This window comes from Geotrypetes seraphini, chromosome 6, assembly GCF_902459505.1.
Source record: "Geotrypetes seraphini chromosome 6, aGeoSer1.1, whole genome shotgun sequence".
NCBI lineage: Eukaryota > Metazoa > Chordata > Amphibia > Gymnophiona > Dermophiidae > Geotrypetes > Geotrypetes seraphini.
Window position 1 is genome coordinate 24,970,410 of NC_047089.1, and position 18,606 is coordinate 24,989,015.

Sequence of the window (18,606 nt, forward strand, 5' to 3'; positions counted from 1 at the left end):
TGAAAATGCAATAACCAACAAAAAAAAAATTGACATAATTGTTCTTTAGTTCAACTATTTTTTTTTCAAATTTAATATGAACCCCCCCCCCCAAAAAAAACAACCCCCAAAAACCTTTAACAAATTTGCAGCAATCTATAGACTGTCAGAGAGGGCCACCGGCATGATCTCATTCCAAAAAAAGCTGTTTTTCAATCGTAACATCTCCATATTTCCCATATAAACATGACGTATTACACCATGTGTGCATTACGAGAGGGGTGCTAAAAAGTTCTCAGCCCGACCAAGATAATGCCGTGGATATGGTTCAATCAATGATCTGAAGCAACGTCAAAACATAGAATTTCATTTCTGCAAATTGGCACTTCGAAAAATTAACACTCTTTTTAGCAACAGTGGCAAAATAATGCTCAGAATTTAAGAAGTTGGTTGGTTGGGCTGAGAACTTTTCAGCACCCCCCTCAGATGTAATAAAAGTGAGCCAAGTATAGGACAATTGGGCCATTGTGACATCACTAATGAGGCTGGCTCTTATGGGTGAAATGAGGCATTATGACATCACAGTCTTAGCTCTGGTTACCAGACACTGAAACCCTTCCTACTACGAGGGAGTGCTGAAAAGTTCTTAGCCCAGCCAAGACGAGACTGACGTGGATCTGGTTTAATGACAAAACATAGAATTTTGTTTCTGCAAACTGGCACTTAACAAAATAGAAACATAGAACATGACGGCAGAAAAGGGCCACGGCCCATCTAGTCAGCCCACCCTAATGGCCCACCCCCTAACTACTTCCATGAAGAGATCCCACATGCCAATCCCATCTTTTCTTAAAATCTGGCACACTGCTGGCCTCAATTACCTGTTGTGGAAGATTATTCCAGCGATCAACCACCCTTTCGGTGAAGAAATATTTTCTGGTGTCGCCATGAAATTTCCCACCCCTGATTTTCAACAGACGCCCTCTTGTTGCCGTGGGTCCTTTAAGGAAAAAGAGATCCTCTTCCACCTCGATACGGCCTGTGACATATTTGAACGTCTCAATCATGTCTCCCTCTCTTTTCAGTTACAGTGGCAAAATAACACTCAGAATTTTCCTCCTAATAATACTTTTCCCTGGTTATGAAGATGTAGCTTTCCTTGCTGATAGACATGATGAGATGCACCCCGATATTAATTTGTTCTATTTATGTAGTTGGTCACTAAGATATTTGTAGGTTTGTGTGTCTCTGAGGATGTGTATGTTAATTGTAAGCCGCTTTGGCTGAAAGCGGATAATAAATGTTTTAAATAAATAAATTTAGGTTGGTTGGGCTGAGAACTTTTCAGTACCCCCTCGTACAATGTCAAAAGAGTTTTTCCAGTTACTGATCACTTATCACCACAGTTTAGAGAAGGTCCAATAAACAGGCATTTTGTTTGTTAATTCTGTAGTTAGGTCTAAAGATTAGAAATTAACACAATTTTATTGTCTCCAAACAGAATGTGACTGCATTTAAAGGATTATAAACCAGCAATATAAAATAAAGATTTGCAATGTTGATGTATATACTTAATCCTATGTTGGCATAGTAAAGAATTTATCATACAAACTTTAAACATATCTAGGTACTTTGGAACTCAAATACCTGCTTCCATTGGCTCTGATTTTCAAAATGAGTTATACATTTGCCACCAGGTAGCAAATGTATAACTCACTAATGTCTGCATTGAAAAAAAAAAAAAATTACAAGGATAATACATGGAAGAGATCAAACTGGCTGTCACTCGAGACCTCATCTGGAATACTGTGTGCAATTCTGGAGGCCACATTACCGGAAAGATGTGCTTCGAGCTGAATCGGTCCAGCGGATGGCCACTAGGATGGTCGCAGGACTCAAGGGTCTCTCATACGAAGAAAGACTGGGCAAACTGCAGCTCTATACCCTGGAGGAGCGCAGAGAAAGGGGTGATATGATTGAGACATTTAAGTACGTCACTGGTCGTGTAGAGGTGGAAAACTATATATTCTTTCCCAAGGGACCCTCGGTCACAAGGGGGCACCCGCTCAAACTCAGAGGAGGGAAATTTAGTGGTGACACCAGGAAGTATTTCTTCACGGAAAGGGCACTGGAATAAACTTCCGGTGCAGGTGATCAAGGCCACCAGCGTGCTCGATTTTAAGAATAAATGGGACATCCACGTGGGATCCCTACGAGGGTCAAGTTAAGGAACTAGGTCACTAGCACTCAGACTCAATGGGGTGGGTCAATAGAGTGGGCAGACTTGATGGGCTGTGGCCCTTTTCTGCCGTCATCTTTCTGTTTCTATGAAACCCAAATGATGACGTTACGACTGTCTTATTTTGGTCACACCGTCAGAAGAGAGAGATCACTGGAGAAGGACATCATGTTTGGAAAGATCGAAGGAACCAGGCGAAGGGGGCGACCTGCAATCGGATGGCTGGACACGTTGAGAACAACCATGGGGATGACCTTACCGGACTAGCACAAAACTGATTTCTTTTTAGATACGGAATTCATCAAGTCGCTAGGACTTGAACACGAGTTGATGACACCTAACTAACGAATTAGGGAGGAACTCCATAAGCGTTCACTAAATGCTAAGACACCCATTATATTCCTGTGGGCGTCTTAGTGTTTAGCACATGCTAATAGCATGTGCTAAATTGTTTATTGACTGGGGAGTCAATTTTGAACAGTTTACATGAGCTTCTGTAATAGTGTTACAATACATGAGCTTCTGTAACGGTGTTACAATACAGAGTTAGCGTTTTCTGAGATGGTTTTCAATACAAACTATAATCGATCATCCTACGTCTATGCACACATTTATACTATAATCAATCATCCTATGTATAGACACATATAATACAGTACTAGTATCGTGTACTGTTTATATACTAAATCCTACTTATTTGCACACATAATACCTGTATCGTGTTCTCTGTTCATCTTAGATAAATCCATTAGCATATGATAACAAAGGGTTCCTTTTACTAAACAGCGCTAGAGGTTTTTAGCACAAGCCGATGAGAATTCCTATGAGCGTTGGAGCAATTACCTCGCCAACATTAAAAACCTCTAGAGCCGTTTAATAAAACCCAGAGACAATTAGTACCCTTTGATGAATTCCTCCTTAATCCACTAGATGATTTCCTTATAACAAGAGCCCACCCTAGGGGAGGAGCAAACGCGGAGCTGAGAATTATTAATTCAGTAGCAATATTCAGCCACTAAAGAGACAAGTTATCCATTCTATTTATAGCAAGAGTCTTTTTACTGAGCTGTGGTAAGTGCTAGAGCACTTGCTTAACACAGGTTAAAAAGGCAGTACTTCAGGATGCACTCAGAAATCCGGTCACTATGAGATCTGCATGCGCTAACCCTGCGCTAAAATATAAGAAGAATTTTTTTGTAGCATGGGAGCATGTTTGGAACAGAGGGCCAGATGCACTAAAAATGGTCGTTAAGACCGTGTGGGCCGATTATTTTTGACTGATTCCGAAACGGCAATCAATGTTCAAATGGTTTCCCATGCAAATGAGTTTTGCGGAGGTCTGCCATAATCTCACCCTACTAGTCACTGGAAAAGTGACTTTCACACATGTGCAGAGCTGGCAGGGGAAGCCCGAACAACTGAGAGGCAGCCCCAAAGCAGCCTCCTGCCACTCCGCTGTTCAGAGTAGGAAATCTTTTTTTCATTAATTGTACAATGCCGCCCCCAATGACAGCCCCCCAAAAACAGAGAAGCAGGAGGGATGCTCACTTCCTCCTGCCACTGGGTGACCCCCCTGATACCAGGACCCCCCCCCCACCTCTAATCCCTTTAATTTTGGCAGGAGGGATACCCACTCTCTCCTGCCTTGGCGACACCAAATTTTAATGCATCCGTGGATCTCCACACTCCCCTCCCAACATGAAGACCCCCCTTCTGACCTTTCCCTCCACCCCTACCAACGTCCCCAAAAGAAGGCCCTGGTGGTCTGGTGGGCTGGGGAGAGTCAGGTCAGACCTCCCATCTCAAAGATACACCTCAATCCCCATCATACCTTTTCGTAGGCATCGTCGTAAAAATCCAGCAAGAGGGATGCACACTCCCTCCTGCCAGCAAGCTCCACCTCTGCAAAATGGTGGGCTTTCCTCTTCCTGGTGAATCCTGGGATGCACTGGGAGGGACCTATGGCCCTGATTGGTCTAGATCCATAAGGCCGCTCCTATGGGAGGGACCTTAGGTATCTGGGCCAGTTAGAGTCTTAGGCCCCCCTCCCACTGCACCATATATAGAATCGGGCTCTTACTGCCTACAAAATAGGTGGTGGTAAATGATCATGCAGTAATAGCCAGATGCTAATAGGGAAATTAGCATGTGGTCATTAACTGGAAAAAAATTGCAGCCAATTTATAGCCGCGCTATAACTGGCCTTAGTGTGGTGGAAACCCCCATCCTGAAAATAGTGCCAGCACATTGACTGCATAATGCATTTTAATAAAAGGGTCCCTTTGTTGTGGTTTTTAGAGACTGTAAATATAGAAAGGTTCCAGATCAGGTCAGTGGCGCCCTCTACCTTTCATTACAGGAAGCAATATGAAGCATTTCTCAATAGTTCCATGCTGGAAACCTGCCATTTTTGCCTGACAGGAAATTAGTATGTACAGAACTCATAGAAACCTGATGGCAGATAAAGGCCAAATGGCCCATCCAGTCTGCCCATCCGCAGTAACCATTCTCTCTTTCCTATTCTTCTCATGTGCTCCAATACTTTTCTGTCTCTCTCCTCTCTACCTTCCATCCAGCATCTCTCCTCCTCTTCATCCCTCTACAGGATGGCTTCTCTCTTCACCCAGTGCAGCATGTCTCTCTCTTTCTGCATCCAACATCTCTTCCCTCCACGTCCCACATCTCTTTCTCTCCCCCTCCTTCCCTAGGTAGTCTGGCATCTCCTCCTTTCTCTCCCCAGTCCCCCACGTAGCTCATCTCCACTCTCCTCCAATTCCCCCTTCCCTTATCAGTATCTGTGTTTAACCAAAAGGACCCACACAATATTTAGTCCTATTTAGGGTTACCAGATTTTCGGTCACGAACTCTGGACATGTCCTCAAAAGGAAGACATGTCGGAAGAAATCTGGAGTCTGGTAATTCTAGTCCTGTTGCTCGAACAGCATCTTGTGGCGGTAGTAGATTTGTTCTCCTCTTAGAAATCAGTGTGTTATTTTGGAGAAAATTAGCCCTGGCACAGGGCTGTTGCTGCAGGAAGTCAAACGGTCTGTCTTTCCTTATGATTATGCAACTCCAGGTATGAGATGAAAAGTTGGCAGCTGAGTTTTTCATTGACACTGCGTGGGAGGCAATCAGCCTACTGGGCAGGATAACCTGCCTAGGACAACACAGGTAGCTTTCTATTTTAGGTTACAACACTGTTGGCAAAGAATGGGCTAAAGCTAAACCTTTAATTAATGAAAATACCGTGCAACTCAGTTTCAGCATATTTAAAGGGCACAGGTGGCGTTTCTAGTTTATTTATTTGGATTTGGCTTACACAATTAGAGAATGCTAGGCATAATCAAGAAGGGTATTGCAACAAGGATGAAAGAAGTTATCCTGCTGTTGTATTGGGCGATGGTGCGCCCGCATCTGGAATACTGCGTCCAATATTGGTCTCCGTACCTTAGGAAGGATATGGCGTTACTCGAGAGGGTTCAGAGGAAAGCGACACGCTTGATAAAAGGGATGGAAAACCTCTCATACGCTGAGAGATTGGAGAAACTGGGTCTCTTTTCCCTGGAGAAGAGGAGACTTAAAGGGGATATGATAGAGACTTATAAGATCATGAAGGGCATAGAGAGAGTAGAGAGGGACAGATTCTTCAAACTTTCGAAAAATAAAAGAACAAGAGGGCACTCGGAAAAGTTGATAGGAGACAGATTCAAAACAAATACTAGGAAGTTCTTTTTTACCCTTATGTTCTTATGTTAATGACACGGTGACAAAATTCATCACCCATTCCTGTCCCCACGGATAACCGCGTGTCCTGTTTACTAAAAAATCCACCTTTTCCCATCAAATATCGTTTTAACCATCATGTCAGCAATTTCAAGCCATCGTCCAGTAAGGGTCCGCCCATTACAGGATATTCTTGCAAATAATGTATTTTTGTATTCTTGGTTAAGGTATGTTCTCATCCTTCTTAGGTTCACTTGTTCCCTGTTCTTATGGCATTACCGCAGATGTGATACCAGTTGCCATGTAAAAGAATAAGTTTTGTTTCATTTGCTCATTTTAGCATAAGTTTCGCTTGGCTTGCTGATTTCAGCAAGCATAGATTGTGCGAAGGCTTGACAGTTTTAGTCAGAGCATTCTCAGCCATCTTAGGCCTTCAGTTGTGTTTATTGGCCTAATATGTTAGGGGATTTGAAGGGGGGCTCTTCGCCTCTAGTTTCATAGAAGACTTAAACTTCTTCACCTGTACACCTGTACAGGACTCTCTCGGTTCATAGACAACGGTGCGAAAGAGAAAGGCGCGCCCAGACAATTGAGCGCAGCGTGGAGGCGCGCGCCACTCAAAATTACTGTTTTTAGGGGTTCCGACGGGGGGTTTTGTTGGGGAACCCCCCCACTTTACTTAATAGACATCGCGCCGGCGTTATGGGGGGTTTGGGGGGTTGTAACCCTCCACATTTTACTGTAAACTTAACTTTTTCCCTAAAAACAGGGAAAAAGTGAAGTTTTCAGTAAAATGTGGGGGGTTACAACCCCCCACACCCCCCACAACGCCCCCACAATGCGGCGCGATGTCTATTAAGTAAAGTGGGGGGGTCCCCCCCACGCCCCCCCGTCAGAGCCCTAAAAACATTAATTTTGAGCGGCGCGCACCTTCGCGCTGCGCTCAATTGTCTGGGCGCGCCTTTGTCCCGGCGCGCTTTTGACCTGACATCCTCTCTCTCTCTCTCTCCCTTCTCCCTTTTTTTTTTTTTTTGGAACTGCAATATTATGGGTCAGTGAATTCCATGTAAATACTTCTCTGATGTAAAAAAAAAGTACACAAACATGCTGCTATCCCATGCCTAGTCAGGCTTGGATTGGACACTGACCGACCTTGCTTACCCAGTGTGTGGCGCAGTGGTATACAAGTCCCAATTTCTTTCCCTACTGCACAGGAAGCAACCTTTTTTTTTTTGTTGTTTTAGCATTAGAATGCTTTGCACTAAAGTATAGTGCAGTCTTCTACCACACTGCGTATTAAGAACATAAGAAGTTGCCACCACTGGGTCAGACCAGAGGTCCATCGTGCCCAGCGGTCCGCTCCCGCGGCGGCCCATCAGGTCTGTGACCTGTGAAGTGGTTCCTGACCATTCCTGTAACCTACCTCTACTTCTATCTGTACCCCTCAATTCCCTCATCCTTTAGGAACCTATCTAAACCTTCCTTGAAACCCTGTAGTGTGCTCTGGCAGTTAGAGCAGCTGCCTCAACATCCTTAGGTTGTGAGTTTCATTCCTACTGCATCTCCTTGTGAATCTGGGCAAGTCACATAACACTTCAATGCCCCACGTATAAAATAAGTACCTGTATAAAAAATACATAAACCGATATGATTGTGTAAATCACACAGAAAAAGCAGTACAGTATATCGAGTCCCATACCCCTTACCCTTTATATAGCTGGTTTGATCCCCTGATCCCCTTTTTTTTTTTTTTTTTTTACGGAATGTATCCCACTCATTTCCCTTTTGTACCATATTATTCAAATTATCCTGTATCTGCTTTAAGCTGATATCGGGATTGTCTCCAGCTTACCTTTTTCCTCATGTTGTGTTGCATTGACCATCAAGAGAAACTAGAAACTTCTACTTATTTGCTTATCCAAAAATTAATGGGTGTAGATATAAGACCTTCTTCGATAAAACCCTAGCGTTTCAAGCTGGTAGGCAACAATCTTGGTTAGGTAAATGTATTCAGCAAGCTATGTTATCCTATTACAGTTTTCGGAAATTAATTAAGACCACTTTGTTCAATGAGTTTATTACTTAAAGAGAGTTTTATTATTGAAATTCTATTTTACAAATATTTATATTTTTTTACTGTATTATTGTATTTCGCTGATTGTCCAGCTCTTTTTACTGTAAACCGCCTAGAACTTTTGGTTATGGCGGTATAAAAGAATAGTTATTATTATTACTAGTCTTATAACCCATTACATTAACGGGTGCTAGAATATGTGTGTGTGTCTGTATTTATTTCTTTTTCCTCGGCTGTCCACCACCACCCCTTGCCTGCTCCCCCTGTCCATTCTAACGGATGCTAGAATATGTCTGTCTGTCTTTCTTTCTGTCTCTCTCCCTCCCGCTGTCTGTCTTTCTTTCTTTCTGTCTGTCTCTCTCCCTGGCCCCCTTTGTCTGTCTGTCTTTCTGTCTCTCTTCCTGCCCCTGTGTCCTTCTTCCTTTCTTTCTCCCTCCCGCTGTCTATCTGTCTTTCTTTGTATGTGTCTTTCCTTGCCCCCTAAGCATCAGCAGCATTTATTTCCCCCCCCCCTCCCTGTGCAGTAGACACAGCACGTCCTTTCCCATACCCCCCGTTTCCCTTCCTGCATTCTGGCCTGCACATTTTTTTTTAATGCCAGCCTCTACAGCTGAAAATAATCTGGATATTCAGTAGCAGTATTTGATCAGTGGCTGTCCGCTGAATATCTGGATAGAACAGTGAGATGCCAAAAGCATAGATATTTAGCTGTGATCCTGATAACCTATCTGGACAGGTTTAGGATTGACTTTGTGCTAGACTATGCTATTTTCCTGATAGTCACCTGGATAACTCATGCGGGCGTAGGTGGCCAGGTCAAAGGCAGGCCTTCTCTTGGTGATCAGGCTCTCGTCCAGTGCCGGTTCCCAGACCTATGGCCTTCCAGCCCATGGCCTTTTTTGTCTGCCCTCCACCGACATCCGCCTCAAGCTGCTGCGGCCTGCAGACACCGACAGCCTCTGCGGCCTGCCCCACTCTCTCCTCGCCGTCATGGGCTGTTCCCCCCCCCCCCCTCCCAGGGAAGCCTCATGCGTTTCCACCATGGCTTCAGCAGCCTCCTGTCTGCGGGCCGGCCACCCGTCTGTGCGCACACATCTGCGGGAGGAGGAGGAGGCCAGGGCTCGTGGGATGGCGGGGAGGCTGGGGTTGCGCGGAGCAGCAACGGCAGCAGCTCAGCCGTGCAGCCTGCTCCGGGGTCAGACATGGACCTTGCGCCGCCCGGGCCTCACTTTGCTCGTGGAGTCGATCGGCAGCTGGCTGCGGTCCCCGGCCCGCTTTCAAAGTTCATTTTTTAGTTCAAAGCCGACGCCGCAGCTCGTCTCTCGATCCCCGCCTGGTGTGGTTCGAGAGAGGAGCCGCGGCGGCAGCTTGAGCTAAAAAATGAACTTTGTCAGGTAATTGCAAGTGTTGAAGCCTGCTGCGAGAGAGAGATGGTGGTAAGCACGCATGTGCACTCTTGTGGCCACATCCCGACAGATCAGGACTCAGGGAACACGGGATAAGAGTGTGCATGCGCGCTTAGCATTTTATTATTATAGATTACAGCCTCAGCACCCTGGGATTGTGGGTTCAAACCCCATGCTGCTCCTTGTAACCCTGGGCAAGTCACTCAGTCCTCCATAGCCCCAGGTACGTTAGATAGATTGTGAGCCCACCAGGACAGATAGGGAAAATGCTTGAGTACCTGATTGTAAAACCGCTTAGATAACCTTGATAGGCCGTATAGAAAAACCTAATAAATTTGAAACTTCATTTTCAGAGGCACTATCCAATTGCAGTAAAAATACCCCAGTTAGCCCTGGACAGGTGATTTAAATGGCTATGAGAGGCTCCTGGCCATTTAAAATGTTTTGAATATCATGCACCTAATTTCTGATTCGGGAAAATTTTTAAGTCATTCTCATAATTACTTTTTTTTTTTATATATATATATATAATTGTGGGTGTTGCCATCTCGACGTGCCTTGTTTGAAATATTAGATTCTGATGCCACACAACTCCTAAATGCTCTGATGTCTTCCTGGCACTTTATACATGAGTTTGGGGATCTAATAAGGATATGTGATTCCCTGGCTCTCCTGAGCTCATGGTTCTCTTATCCAAAATAGCACTTCACACCCCTAGTGGCAGTTTTGTGGTATCACTACAAAGGGTCAGGCTGCAAAATAAGAGAATGCAAGACTACAGCAAGATTACTGCTAGGGGGGGTCTAAAGCAGTGTTTCTCAACTCAGTCCTGGAGTACCCCCTTGCCAATCAGGTTTTCAGGATATCCACAATGAATATGCATGAAATAAATTTTTCATATAATGGAGGCAGTGTATGCAAAGACTATGAAGACTATGAAGCTCTTTAAAAGTAAGTTTTTCACCGGCGCGCTGATGTCTTGCGCACTTTTGTCCCATCACCGTTCCAGGTAAAGTATATGATGCAGCAAGGCAGAAGAGGCAGAGTTGGCAGTAGAGAAGGGTACAGACAAGAGAGACCTACCCAAAGAACAGAGTTCCCAGGGCAGGGTGTAGGGAGAGATAAGAGAGGAGAGATATTGTGGAGCCACAGGGTAAGTACACTTGTAGGTCAGTAAGAGGAGTTTGAACTGTATGCGGAAGCAGACAGGGAGCCAATGAAGCGACTTGAGAGAGGGGTAACATGAGCATAACGACCCTGGCAGAATACGAGGTGGGCAGCAGTGGGGTGAGGGTCAGAAAGAGGGGGGGGGTCAGGGAATCTGGAGGCTTTAATGTTTCTGGGATAGGGAGGAAGTGGGAGATTGGAGGGTTCAATGTCCTCTAGGCCACCCAAATTATGTTTAAAGCGGAGGATTTTATCCCAGAATTTAGGGCACAACCAGTCAGTCAGGGTTTCAGGATATCTACAATGAATATGCATAAGATAAATTTACACTAGGCCACCACAATAATGTTTTAGGCAAAGCAGGTGACCCCCTAGGCAGCAGCTTCTGAGTGGCAGCAAAGAACAACTGTTTTCAAAGCAAAATAGGTTTTGACAGCCCACAAAAACACAGAGAAGTGCATGCTTGGAAGAATGGACAATTTTTCAATAATGCATCTGCCATTGTAAATGGCTTATGGCAATTTCTCTTATGACATATATGTTTACAGAACAAAGTTTAATATTAAAATATGATGCTCAATTTTATTAGCTTGTTCTGGGAGCAACGCTGTTGGAATAATCATAATTCTTGAGTTCAATTGTTAAAATCTAAGGGGAGGGATTGCTTGGAATTTTAAAGTCCAGTGGTGGGGGGGAGGGGTAGGGAGAAAGTTGAAGGCTTATCTAGGGTACCTCTTACCCTTTCACCAGCCCTGGACGTAGGGTTTGAAGTAGAGAGTGGGGTTAGGAGATCCAGGGATCTGGAGCACACTGGCCCACCAATCCCAGTCACAAGTATCTGGCATAAACCCCAGCTTCCCCCATGTCTATCTCAAGACCAGATTATGGACTTTTCCTCCAGGAACTTGTTCAAACCTTTTTATAAAACCAGACACGCTAACCGTTGTTACCAGTGGCGTAGCTAGGGCGAGAGGCATCCAGGGCGATGGTACCCCTCTCCCACCCTCTTCTTTGCCCTCTACACCACCACCACCTCAACACGCTCCTTCCCCTCCTGCCACGCGCATGCCACTTAACTTCCCCTCATACCTCTGTAACATTCCTGGCATGAGCAGCAACCCCCAAGCCGCTGACTCGCCAGCATCAGCTCTTCCTCTGAGAGGCACATCCTGTAGGCAGGCAGCCGGCGTGGACGACTCTCCTCCTCGCCAGTGTGTCGCGGCACACCAGAAATCTCAGGAGGCACACAGTTGGCGATACACTGCCATATGGAAAAACGTAGTCCCAGATTTCTCACTGATTAACCCCCCCTTTTATAAAACTGTAGCGCAGTTTTTTGTGCCAGCCGCGGCGGTAACGGCTCCGACGCTCAATGAATTCCTATGAGCGTCGGAGCTTTTACCTCTGTGGCCAGCGCTAAAAACCACGCTACAGTTTTGTAAAGGAGGGAGGGAGTACAGGGGTAAGTAAAGACTGAAACGTCTTTGGGAAAAAAAAAACCCCTAAAGTTAACAAACCCCTCTGAAAGAACATAAAAAAGTTAACAAGTTTGGTTTAACAATAATTTATACAAAAAATAGTAAATTCTGCTTCAGAATCTTTTATTTCATTTCCTGCACAGGACATCATTTTTTAGCAATGAAATGTTTATTTTTAGGGCTTGACTTTTTTTCTTCTTTAGCGGTGAATTGTCACACACATGAACTTTGCCCGTCACCTGGGTCACAGCAAAAGAAAGGTGGGAGAGACCCCTGGTTTAGAGGGAACAGGGGTGGTAACCATTGGAAGACTTGCCAGAAGCTGGCAGCAAAGGTGTGCTGGCAGTTTTCGAGACGTGGCATCGGGTTTCTAGAGGGGGGCGGGGACTGAGCTACTTATTAGGTGTTGAGTTTCCTGGTCATGCTCCTTTCTTCGCCTGTGTGCCCAGCTCTTGGCACCAGCGCAGTGACACAATGTTTTTCTATGCGTGAGCAGGGACAGTGCCAGGAGAAAAGCAGACTGCAAGACCAGGGCCGGCAAAATGGCAAGGAAGAAGGGCTTTCGGAGGAGCTGGCTGGCTTTGACCTTCACTGTGATCGTTGTTTTCCTGCTGGGATTTCTCGTGGGTAAGTGCAAAAAGCATTTCTGTTTGCAGCCTGCTGGAATTCTTGGAGGATCTCTGGGACAGGGAACTGCAGCCGGCTCCACGCTGTCCCGTGACAATGATTCCCAGGCTGAAAGAGAAAGACAGACATTAGTATTGCAAAGTAGCACAGCCCTGCTCTTCTACATATGGCTCTGGACAGTCCCTTGAACTTTAAGGTAGGGAGCATCCAGTGACCCTGTAGGAAGTGTCATGGCTGCATTTAATGACTCTGGCCCAGAGTCTCTAACATACAGTCATTGGGATAGGTGAGGGGACTTGGCACTGTTTACGTAAGAAATCTATATATATAATATCGGAGGTATGTATGTGAGTGTGTATGTGCCGCGATCACGCAAAAACGGCTTGACCGATTTGAACAAAAATTGGTATGCAGATCCCTCACTACCTGGGGTGATATGTTCTGGGGGTCTCGCGGCCCACCTGCACACGTGGGCGGAGCTACAAACAGAAAATCAGATTTCACCCATTCATGTCAATGGAAAAAATGTAAAACGCTGCCATTCTCACAGTAATTCAAAAACGGCTTGACCGATTTGAACGAAACTTGGTATGCAGATCCCTCATTACCTGGGTTGATATGTTCTGGGGGTCTCGCGGCCCTCCTGCACACGTGGGCGGAGCTACAAACAGAAAATCAGATTTCACCCATTCATGTCAATGGAAAAAATGTAAAAAGCTGCCATTCTCACAGTAATTCAAAACCGGCTTGACCGATTTGGACGAAACTTGGTATGCAGATCCCTCACTACCTGGGGTGATATGTTCTGGGGGTCTCACGGCCCACAACTCTATTTTGCTTGCTCAAGGGTGGGTTCACCCAAGAATTTATATGTTCTTGCTCCAGGAGGTGAAACTAAAATTGTTGTTTATAATCACGTTTTGCGTTAGTTGTATTGTATTCATTTTGTCAAATATTTCACTTTATAATTTGAATATTGTACTTTATATTAAGCTGTAAAAAAATACTTTCATTCACCACTATAAAGTATCTTTATTTGAATCCATTTACAGTGTTATTGCTATAATTAAATACTACGCCGGGGCATCAGTTAGTAAGTAAATAAAAATCTGTGATTTCTCCTGCATGCTCTAGGTAAGTCTGTAGGGGCTAGATTCACTAAGCCCACCGATGAACTTCCGACCACTTAGCGACCCCTTTGCGACCCGATTCACTGACCTCTGTCCCGATCATCCTCCAATCCGCGCATGCAAATGAGAGGGAACGCATTCAAATGCAGGCAGCCAGCGATTCACTAAAAAAATAAAAAAAGAGGGACACCAACTGGGCTGACCGATCCAAACATAAGCGACTACTGAAGTCCAGTCACGCAGGTCCTTTCCGACTGCCCTACCTTCTGCCGCCCTGCTTCTCAGCCCCGATCTCCTGCTGTCGCCTCAAATCTCTCCAGATCTTGCCCCAAATCTCTCCTGCTCTCGCCCCGAATCTCTCCTGCTCTCGCCCCAAATCTCTCCTGCTCTCACCCCGAATCTCTCCAGATCTCGCCCCAAATCTCTCCTGCTCTCACCCCGAATCTCTCCAGATTTCGCCCCAAATCTCTCCTGCTCTCTCCCTGAATCACTCCAGCTCTCGCCCCAAATCTCTCCTGCTCTCGCCCCGAATTGCTCCAGTTCTCACCCCGAATCTCTCCTGCTCTCGCCCCAAATCTCTCCTGCTCTCGCCCCGAACCTCTCCAGATCTCGCCCCAAATCTCTCCTGCTCTCTCCCCGAATCTCTCCAGCTCTCGCCCCGAATCCCGCCTACTCTCGTCCCGAATCCCTCCTGCTCTCGTCCCGAATCCCTCCTGCTCTGGCCCTGAATCACTCCAGCTTTTGCCCCGAATCTCTCCTGCTCTCGCCCCAAATCTCTCCAGCTCTCGCCCCAAATCTCTCCAGCTCTCGCCCCAAATCTCTCCTGCTCTCGCCCCAAATCTCTCCTGCTCACCCCCAAATCTCTCCATCTACCCTAACCCGAATCCCTCCTGCTCTCCCCCTGAATCTCTCCAGCTCTCGCCCCGAATCTCTCCTGCCGCCCTGACTCTCCTGCCCTTCCCAGCAGTGCAAGCCCGTGGTTTTAACCTGCAGGTTTAATGCGGGTTAAAACCATAGGCTTGCAAAGAAAACCCCCCCTAGTTTTCCTCCTCTGCTGGGCACGGAGGGCCAGCGCATGCGCAGACCATCTACAGATGATCTGCGCATGCGTAGGGATTGCTGTAGAGCGATTCGGTTGGTCGGTTGGGGCGTGATTCCGATCGCCCTCATTTGCATGAGGGCGATTCGTGAATCAGGATCGGATCGCTCACAGATCGGCTCGGATCCTTAGGTCTCTGTGCCAGGAATTCGGTCGGAAAACCGCCTAGATTTCTTTGATGTTGCTTGTTTGCAGATCCCTAGTGGTTAATTAATCCTGGCAGAGAACTGTTTACAAGACATGTTTTCAGGTAATTCAGTTACCATTTAATCTGATTTTTTTAGATTCTACGGTTGTTTTTATTTGGACGTTATGGAGACAATAGTCTTTGAAGTTTTACTCAAGTCACTGCTACTACAGCATTTCTGTAGAGAAACAGAGAAAATGATGTCAGAAAAACAATCCATGGCCGGGGCCTATGTAGTCTGCCAGCCAAACCAAGAGCCCAGTCTCTACAGCTCTTTCTTCTGGGGGTTCAAACCCATGCTATCCAGGGGGGCCCAAGCAGAGTCGGTATCAGACATGCTTGGGCCTAGGGCAGAAATTAAGGAGTGTCCGTCCGTCCGTCGTCGTCCCCCGTTCCTCTGCTCCTCCTCCAGTTTCCCCATCTACCCACCCACCAAATGCCTTCCCGTCCAGGATCACTCCCTTCATTTTAAGATCAGCCTCTCCAGGGGGCCCCTGTGGGTGGGGATGTCCTGCCCTTCTCCCCACCAAGTTGTGAAGCCACCCCCCTCGCCTGTTAAAAGCAGTTCTCTATGTGGGATATTCTGTTAAGCCTTTTTTGATTAATTATATTTTGAATTGATAATCTCCTTGATTTTCCTGGAACCCCTTCCCCCTTTTGCTTATTTGTTGTGGTCTAAGGAAGATAAAATTTTTATTTCTTTTACAGGTGATAATTTTCCTTATAATATTTGTTTTCTGTATTCTGTAACAAGAGTAAAAATTTCTAAATTACCACTCTGCTCTCCCCCGAATCGCCGCCCTGCTCTCTCCCAATTCTCTCCTGCCTGCCGCCCTGCCCTCCCCCGAATCTCTCCTGCCTGCTGCCCTGCTCTCCCCTGAATAGCCACCCTGCTCTCCCCCGAATCTCTCCTGCCTGCCGCCCTGAATCGCTGCCCTGCTCTCCCCTGAATCTCTCCTGCCTGCTGCCCCAAATCTCTCCTGCTCTTCCCCGCACAGCGAGCCCATGGTTATAACCTGTGGGTTTTAGTGAGTTAAAACCAAGAGCTCGCTGGGCTAAAGTAAAGTAAAAAAGAAAAGCCGCAGCACAGACGGGTTTTAGACACATGCGTAGACCATCTACAGATGGTCTGTGCATGTGTCGGGATTGCACACTAGCGATCCGTGCGGTCAGAGGGGGGGCGTTCCTCCGATCACCCTCATTTCAATATTATTGTTTTGGGAATTCGTCAGGCCCGATGGATTCGGCCCTGGATCGACCCCGGAAGTCAGGTTATGTCTTTAGTTTTTATCTCTGCTCCCAAAACAGAAGAAGGTCACACTTTAGCAGAATACACACACATACACTGGGTGTTCCTGGAGTCAACAATCCTCAGCTGGGCTGCCTAGGATCGGTTTAGGGGAGGATTCATCAAGGGGGGTCTAAGCACTTAGCGCACACTAAAGCGCTAAATCGGTTAGCGCCCCTTGATGAATTCCCTCCTTAATCCCTTTATAATAAGCAGTGACTTGCTCTCTCACAAATAGTGCTGCCCAATTCAGGGAAAAAAATTTCAATTCGATTCAGCCTACTGAATTGGTTTTTCGATTTGATTCGATTTGATTTTCCTGCCCAATTGGGTGTTTTTTCAAACATCCTGGTGGGTTTATTTTATAGCCTCTTCATCCCCTTTGCCTTCTCCTAACCACACTGGCGATGTGGTATAAACAAAGTAAACAAACAAAAAAGACTTTTCCTCTCTCTGTTAAATCCTAGCTCACGTTTGCGGTCTATCACCAGCTCTGGCAGGATACACATTTCAAATATGACATATTGTAATCGCAAAATAGAAAATAAAATTAGTTTTTCTACCTTTTGTTGTCTGGTCATTATTCAAATTTTGTTGGTCCCAGGCTCTGGTTGTCTTCTGATAACTTGCTTGCCAGGGTCTCCTTCTTTCTTCTTTCTCCGTTCTAACCATCCATCTGCCATCTCTGTCCTCCCCTTCCGTTTCCCTTCCCTCCCCCGGAGGTCTGGCATCTTTCTTTTTTTTTCGTCTCCATCCACAGATCCACATTTTCTTAACAACCCTTTCATCCAGCATCTCTCCCTCCTTCCCCACCACCCCAGGGTCCACCAACTCTCCTTTTCTTTTCCCAATTACCCTCCTATCCAGTATCTCTATCCCCCCTCCACACCATCCCTTGTGTCCAACTTCTCTTCCTTTCTGTTCCTTCCCTCCCTAAATCCCATTGTCCATCATCTCTCTCCCTCTCCTCTATTTTTAGACCCATTATTTCTTCCCCCCCAAAGTCTGCCATATGCACTTCTCTTTGAACCCCCCCTTCCTTCCCTTTGTGTACTTCTACACCAGGGCCTCCCCCCCATCCCTGAAGGCCTATATCCCCATCCCTGAAGGTCTGTCCCCACCCTTGTACGCCTATGCCACCATCCCTGGCCTGTCCCCCCCTTGAAGGCCTGTCCCACCCTTGAAGACCTCCCCCCTGAAAGCCTGTGCCACCATCCCTGGCCTGTCCCCACGTTAAAGGTCTGCACCCCCCCCTAAGGCCTGTCCCCCCCCCCCCGGGAAGGCCTCCATGTTCCCTCTGGCCTCCCCACAGCATTTACCTTATAGCTGCAGCCTGCAGCGAAGATCGCGGTTACAGCATCTTTACTAAGTGCTTTAAGCTGTTACCTCTGCTGCGGTCCTGCCCCTCCTCTGACATGAGAGGCAAGATCGGGGCGGAGGAAACACTTAGTAAAGATGTTGTAACCCCGATCTTCACTGCAGGCTTCAGCTATAAATTAAGCGCTGCGAGGAGGCCAGAGGGAACACAGAGGCCTTCCAGGGGGGGAGGGATGTGATTCGATGCGAAGTGAAGTCCTTCAGGGAGGCTAGGGGGGAAGCCGACAGCAGCACTTCCCGACTGACTCTCCCTCCTGTCCTCTAAAGCAGATGCGGCAGCGGCTGGCCAGCAAGAGCAGCGCTGCCGCTCATGCTTTAGGGGCGAGAGGGGAGGGTCCGAATAAATTTAAATCGATTCGAACCGATTCACCCAAAGTGAATCTGTGAACCGATTTGAATCGTGAATCGGGCAGCACTACTCACAAAAACCGTCGCTAAAATCTCCCCTCCCCCCTTCAAACTAATTTTCCCCCCCTCCTGAAAATCCTTTAATCTTTCATTTTCCAGCTCATACCGCATATGTTTACTACACTTCTGCCTCCGTATTCGCTGTGATAGGGGATTAACAGAACCACAAATACTGAAAAACCGCGAATAACTTTTTCATATGTTATTCGCTGTTTTCTATTAAAAACCATCGTGAATATGGTGAAACCACAAATAACATGGTGGGAGACCTGGCCTGTCTCTGAAGTAGAGGCAAAACACGATGAACAAAGTGCTGGGAATCGGCGATTTTCTCTGTAAACGCTTGGAATCAGCGATTTCTCTATGTAAGCTGATGTAATTTCGGGGGAGGAGCCGGCAAGCTAAAAACCGTGAATAATCGAAA

At 46.4% G+C, this 18,606-nt stretch overlaps 1 protein-coding gene across 3 annotated transcripts in view; it reads left to right on the forward strand.

Annotated features, from left to right (window-relative positions):
• The first annotated feature begins 12,508 nt into the window (after positions 1 to 12,508).
• The window catches only part of LOC117362400 (N-acetylated-alpha-linked acidic dipeptidase 2-like), a 77,163-nt gene continuing 71,065 nt past the window's right edge, over positions 12,509 to 18,606 (forward strand). For 2 of the 3 annotated variants that reach the window (XM_033948698.1, XM_033948699.1), the window contains exon 1: positions 12,509 to 12,693. In XM_033948698.1, coding sequence (XP_033804589.1) covers positions 12,609 to 12,693 — 85 coding nt within the window. In that variant the 5' untranslated portion in view covers positions 12,509 to 12,608. The remainder of the gene's footprint in view (positions 12,694 to 18,606) is intronic. The other variant, XM_033948700.1, reaches the window with a different exon arrangement.